Source organism: Lissotriton vulgaris, chromosome 2_1 (genome assembly GCF_964263255.1).
Source record: "Lissotriton vulgaris chromosome 2_1, aLisVul1.2, whole genome shotgun sequence".
Lineage (NCBI taxonomy): Eukaryota > Metazoa > Chordata > Amphibia > Caudata > Salamandridae > Lissotriton > Lissotriton vulgaris.
The window spans coordinates 1,147,782,217-1,147,788,216 of NC_141687.1; the positions used below are offsets into that span (position 1 = coordinate 1,147,782,217).

General features: G+C 40.7%; 1 protein-coding gene across 1 annotated transcript in view; it reads left to right on the forward strand.

The window, feature by feature from the left end:
- SERINC2 (serine incorporator 2) overlaps positions 1 to 4,502 on the forward strand; it is a 240,214-nt gene extending 235,712 nt beyond the window's left edge. Inside the window, exon 10 of the mRNA XM_086956856.1 lies at positions 1,627 to 4,502. Coding sequence (XP_086812982.1) covers positions 1,627 to 1,765 — 139 coding nt within the window. The 3' untranslated portion in view covers positions 1,766 to 4,502. The remainder of the gene's footprint in view (positions 1 to 1,626) is intronic.
- The last annotated feature ends 1,498 nt before the right edge of the window (positions 4,503 to 6,000 follow it).

The window sequence follows — 6,000 nt, forward strand, 5'->3', positions numbered from 1 at the left end:
CTCTCACTCGAAGCCTCTTTTATTTCTCAGTTCTGGTTCTTGAGATGCTAATGGGGGTCTGGGGGTCATATACTTTCTACAAAGGCTAAGGATAACCTTGGATGAGTGGGTTATATTCTGCCATTCTTGAGTTGAGGGCCGACCGTTTACTCTCTCTCTCTCCCCACCCCAAATATCTTGATTGCAAACATTTTGTCCTAGAAGTAATTGGTTCCTCGATTTTAGAGTGGTATGGGATACTATTATAGGTGCCTTCTGGTGCCCTAGATAGGGGCATGTCTGAGGCAGATTCTGCACCTTCTTTTCCAGCCAATTTCTTGAAAATGGAAAGGCTCCGGATGGGTAAGCTTCAGCTCATCCTTTCAGGTGTTTTTATTCAAGTTTTGTTGGATCTGCAGAGCACCTACTTCCACAATTCTCTCTACACAATCCAGCTTACACAGGAAGTGCTGGGAAAGTATAACTTTTCAAAGTAAATAAACAGTCCGCACATGGCTGTGCAGTGCAAATAAAGAGCAAAGTTTATTTTGCTCTAGGCTCAAGCGTAAACACGCAGTGACCAACTGCCAAGTGTTCTGCCTCACTGGGGTTACATTGAGCCTTTTATACAAGAATTTATGCAATACAATATATTGAAATGACTGAATCATCTATTACGTCCAGCTGCAAGGTCATTCTTATCAGGAGCTTGAAAGCATCCGTTTCAACAGTTATCTATCTTGGCCCGTAAATCTGTTACGTGTAGCTAATTGGTTTTCTTAGTTTCCGAGGCCCAAGATTCCCCTGCATTCTTCAAGTCTGTGATCAATGGATAGTAAGTTACACGTTTTCCACCTAACGGACAGAATGGGGAAAAAAAGCCACAAGCAGATATGGGTCAGTGTCGAGAAGTTCAAACAATAGTTTACTCCTACTTTCAGCACACTTATAGTCTCCAAGATCCTAGTTAAAACAAATGCAGCATTATCAGTAAAAGCTGCTGCATTTCTGAGCGTAGCCCTCAACTGGCACCAATGTTGCACCTGGTTTTCACAGTTTGGGAGTGAGAAGTGGAAACGGACAAAAAATCAGTCAACAAGACTGTACCAGGTGAGCAGATTACGAAAACAATTCTCTAGGCAAAAATACAGATGGAGTACCAATCACAAGCATTGGCATAGCCAATAGGTCTCGCTTTTGGGACCTTGTAAGTATTTAGTTATGCAGCACAATATCCTTGGTGCAACAACATCAACTGTTGCATGGCTAAACACTTATAAGGTACCAAAATCGAGACCTATTGGCTATGCTAATGCTTGTTGTTTACTCGTGCTGGTGTATTCTAACTGCCTATTTTTTTGTACTCTGTGTAACCAAATTAAAAGTTACTTTTTTGTGGAGGTTTTAATTTATAACCAGTCTCCCTGTTTGTTCCATGAGTTCCTCTGCATTTTCTAGGGTTTCCCCGTGGAAGTTGATGCCATATTTAGCCTAAAGAGAGAGGATACAACAAACCTGTCCTGACACATATCTTTTTTATTAAGTCTTTGTTTGTGAGGCCTGCTTTTTCCTGCCTTCCTGGAATTCCTCCATTCTGTCACTCACTCCCAGAATATGTACCAACTCCACATCTCTGCTTTCTTGCAGGCCTGACGCCACATACACCACCATGACGAGTGCCTGGTCCGCAGTGTGGGTGAAGATTTCCTCCAGCTGGGTGGGCCTCCTTCTGTACCTCTGGACCCTAGTGGCCCCTCTTGTTCTCAAGGACCGGGACTTCAGTTGATGAACAAAAGGCTGCCAGATTCACTCCTGCTATACTGTTCTACTTCTTCATTGGTGCACCCCGCTGAAGAGCACTCCATGCCAATCGAACAGGAGTGATAAACGCCGTAGAAATCATTGTTTCATTTTTTCATGTGCTTTATATTTACATGAGCTATCCTGTTTTCTATGTTAATTTTCTCAACTATTAACACTGCCATTGTTTTTCTTTTGCCTTCCATTTTTGTTCTTCACTTCTTTCCTCCTTTTCTTGGTTTACTCTGCTTATATATTTTTATTCCGTTTGTTATATTTCTTTTTCCTCATTTGCACTTTCTAGTTGGCTCTTTTCCAACTTTTTCGGTGCCTGCTTCTTTTGCTGTTTTGTTTCTCACAATATTTTCTGTTCTTTTCATTTATAGATCGTTCTATGTTTTTTGTTCCTCTTTCCCTTCTCCCAAGCTCCCTTTCATGGCCAATTCCTCCCAATGTAGATCAATAACAACAGTTCTCCAAGGTGCTGCTTGTCAAACACTCTCTCAGAAAATGCATCTTGGAAAAGTCTCTTCCTCAAGAAAATAATAAAAGGACCCCAAAATCGTTTTTTTAAGACCAAGTTGAATGAAGAATTTTATATAAGAATATTCACTGTCCCAAATTTGGGGTTTACCAGTACGGATTTTGTCTAGGGATCTGGACTTGTATTTCGCTGCAAAAAACATGGCTTCCGTTCTGCTGTGGAACTCATGACTGGTGGTTGATCCGGTTATTGCAAAAGGAAATGCAGAATATGGACAAGTGCCTTTTTCTTTTTATTATTTTTGACTGCCTATAACTTGAAATATGTTGTTGGGGTAAAATGGATAGTGTTTTGCTACTGTTTTAATGAAGTGTGTAACAGATTAATTTACTTTAAACTATGATTACCTAAATTGGTGTCTCAGACTTTTACAACTGCCCTCTGGGCCTATTTTGAAGGGACATAAGTACCTCTTTTTAAGAGATCCTAAGGGCATTCATGACCCTGTCCGCTCACAACTATGCACCTTAAGGAAGCAAGCCTGTAGGCCATCAACCTGTAGGCCATGAACATATGGTGTTGCATGTTTACTGATGGCTTTCCACCTGAATGCCTTAAATGTTATTGCGGTTACAAACCGAAGTGCTGCTTTGAAGGTTGTAAAGGGAATCTGCATGATTCTACATAGGAATCTTATATTTTTAAAGATAGAATTCCTTATTTTGTTCATCACTTGAATGCAATAAATACTGAATTTTATTGTGGTACATATTTTTGTAAAGGAAAGCATTTTGGAATCAGTTGTATGTAATTCTAAAACATTTTGGAGAAAAGAGAAGTAGAATAGGAGCATCACCCGCCCTATCAATCTTGTGGGCCTGTCACTGGCTCAGGTACTATAGAGTATACTTTACTTCTGTACTGTAATCTCACTGGAAGCAGAGTCTTTTGTGCTTTGCTTTTCCACGTTTGTTTTGTTTTAATTAAAACCCAGTGTACGTTTGATCAGACAACATTTAAAACAAAAGTTTGGCATGAGTTGTACACCTCCTGCTAGGAAGGTGGGGTCTAGTGTTCAGATGGAGAATCACTGTCTTTGTAGCGCTGATGAGAAGGGAAAGTGATAAAAACAATAGGGTACTCTGTTTGCAAATTGGAGGCCTGTATGGCAACAGGATGATTTGTGATTGGTGTGTGCCACTAAAAGACCAATCGAGTATGTCGTCTGGCACTGGTCTCCCTTAACATTCCCCTGTATTTCGTGCACATTTGCTGCCTCAGGTCCTTTGTACGACATTGAAAATGGACGTCTTTTGTTCTTTTACTTCTCCAGTTTAAAAAATGCAGCCTATGCTGAGCAAGTTAGTACTCCCCAAAGGTTCTTTACCCACAAATCCATCCCTCACTAAAGCACAGGAACAGAGGCGAGGCTCCAGAGTAGGGCTCTCCCACCTTAAATCTGTGTACGGAAAAGGTCTTTATTTCAAATGGAGTGTCTTTAAAACTGTAGGGTAACTTCTGCTATAATTTTTTCAGTTCCCTCATCCCTAGATGTAAACCTATCAAGGAGCAGCCTTGGTGAGGGCTCCTCCCCACACCTTTGCTTCAGTAAACACAGCTGCCCGAGAAGGATTGTGTCAGATAGGAAGCAAGGTCATTGTTCTGTTACTGTGGTTGCCTTATAACTCTTTCTATTCTATGTTGGAAATGTGCCTTATTGAACTTGTACTGAAATCATACGATTGATAAATAATATTTATTTAATGACATTTGGGATGTGGACGTCTTTGTTTATGCGCAATTGTATGTCATTCTGGGTTTTAGCTTGCGGGTCACTTTGTCTTGGTGTCGGACTGGTTTTCCATGTCACCTGCCCCTATTTATCCAACTGTCATGACTTGTTACACAGCTTTTAGGAGCTTCTAATTTACAGTTCTTCAAATCCCTCTTCGGGCAACTCGTACACCAATCGCTCTCTTCTCTAAGTACCTCAAGCAATAAGATCGCAAGGCTAAGTTTTAAACCGTTATTTTTGCACAGCACCTTAAGAACTTCAGCAATGGACCTGCATGTTTAAAGCAGCTACTTTTAGTGACTGATCTGGACTGTATTTTTTTAATTTAGTGTTTTGTTGTAAACTCAATTTTTTATGAAGTCTTCCTTTAACATTTTCAGTTGATACGCCCCTGTTGTGGAAGTGGTACTCGTTTGTGACTAATAAAACAAAAGTCTCAGTTTATGTAGAACTTGTCCGTCCATTTTGTTCAACTATACCTCAGCCATCCCGAACTGCAAACATTTAATGATTCACCATGCCATGGTCATTTGTCTCCTCCCATTCAAGATCCTTAAAGACTTTGTCATATGTCTGTAACGATTCACAAATAATGTTCTGAGCCAACTTCATTCAGTCTGCTGGCGTCCCCACTCCACCATGAGTTTATGCCTTCTTGTTTTCAACTTCATCTTATCGGTCTTCTATCTGCACCCTCACCGTCCTAGACTCCAGCACAAAACACCATCCATCATTGGTTATGTTGCAATCATATGAGTGCGCTTGCAGCAGCATTGCAAAATGTTCTTGCATCCCTTTGGAACATTAGGACAGGCCTCTTCTGCTTCTCCCATGACCATACCAAAGTCTTAAGTTGTTTGTAGGACCCAAGAAGTAAATACATAGTAATCTTAAGTCCCCTATCGTAAGCAGTCAGTAAGACCTGAGTAGGAGGGAGGCGCAGAAATTTAGGAACGTTTAAGTAAATGTTATGCCCTGTCCAGGAATTTGAAAGATGAAAATGGTGCTACATGTCAAAAGAGAAAACGGATGCCAAGAAAATGTTAAAAGGAGAGGTGGGTAGTAGTTGCTGGAGTCTAGTTGTGTGTGTACTCCCTGAAAAACGTGTATTAAGAATAGACTGTTTCACTTATGTCTGTTGAGAGAGGGGTGTGTACATAAAGGAAGGGGAGCTTAGTAGGTTACGCTTATAGTCTGAAGAGCGCAGGCATGTCAACTACTCAAATTTTCAAAAGAAGCACAAAACTTGCCATGAACTTATGTGCTATTTATAAATGTTTTAGAGTGATTTCAAATGCTATTTTTCGTGCGGTCTGGAAATGGCCAGGGAGGCAGGCTTTCTGTGCCGTGGTCCAAGTATCAAAATATCAATGACCCTGACCTGCTAGCTTTCCCCTGCTGTCCCAAACGGAACAAAATGTTCATCAGAAGGTCTGATCCATGGCGCTGTGCTGTCAGTCAAAGAATTCTGCTGACTGAGCCCGCTGATATAAATAGAATGGAAGAAATGCTAGTCTGGCAAATGGGACATATGCTGCATTTTATTGGATATGTAAAACTCTAAATGACCCCATTTATCTTTGTGCCACTGAAGGACTGCTTTAAGAAATGAGCCACCCCCTCTTCCAAAATGAGTTTTGAATCTTCATAGATGGTACTTCCTTTTGAGCACTCTTAGCATGAATAAATATGGCACGTGTTAGTCAATTAATGCCAATATGCATATTTCATCCACAACACCTCCATTTTGCACTGTGGTATGTCAATCAAGTTATTCAGTTCCTGGATTATGTCATTTTCATGAGCTTCCATAGGACCATAGTCCGGTTCTAGTCATCCTAATCATATCATGTTTTCACTGTGCAGTTTGGGGCTGTATGCTTGCTCCTACTATGGTATGAGACAGATGCAACACAGACTTGCACAAAAATGTAAATCCGCA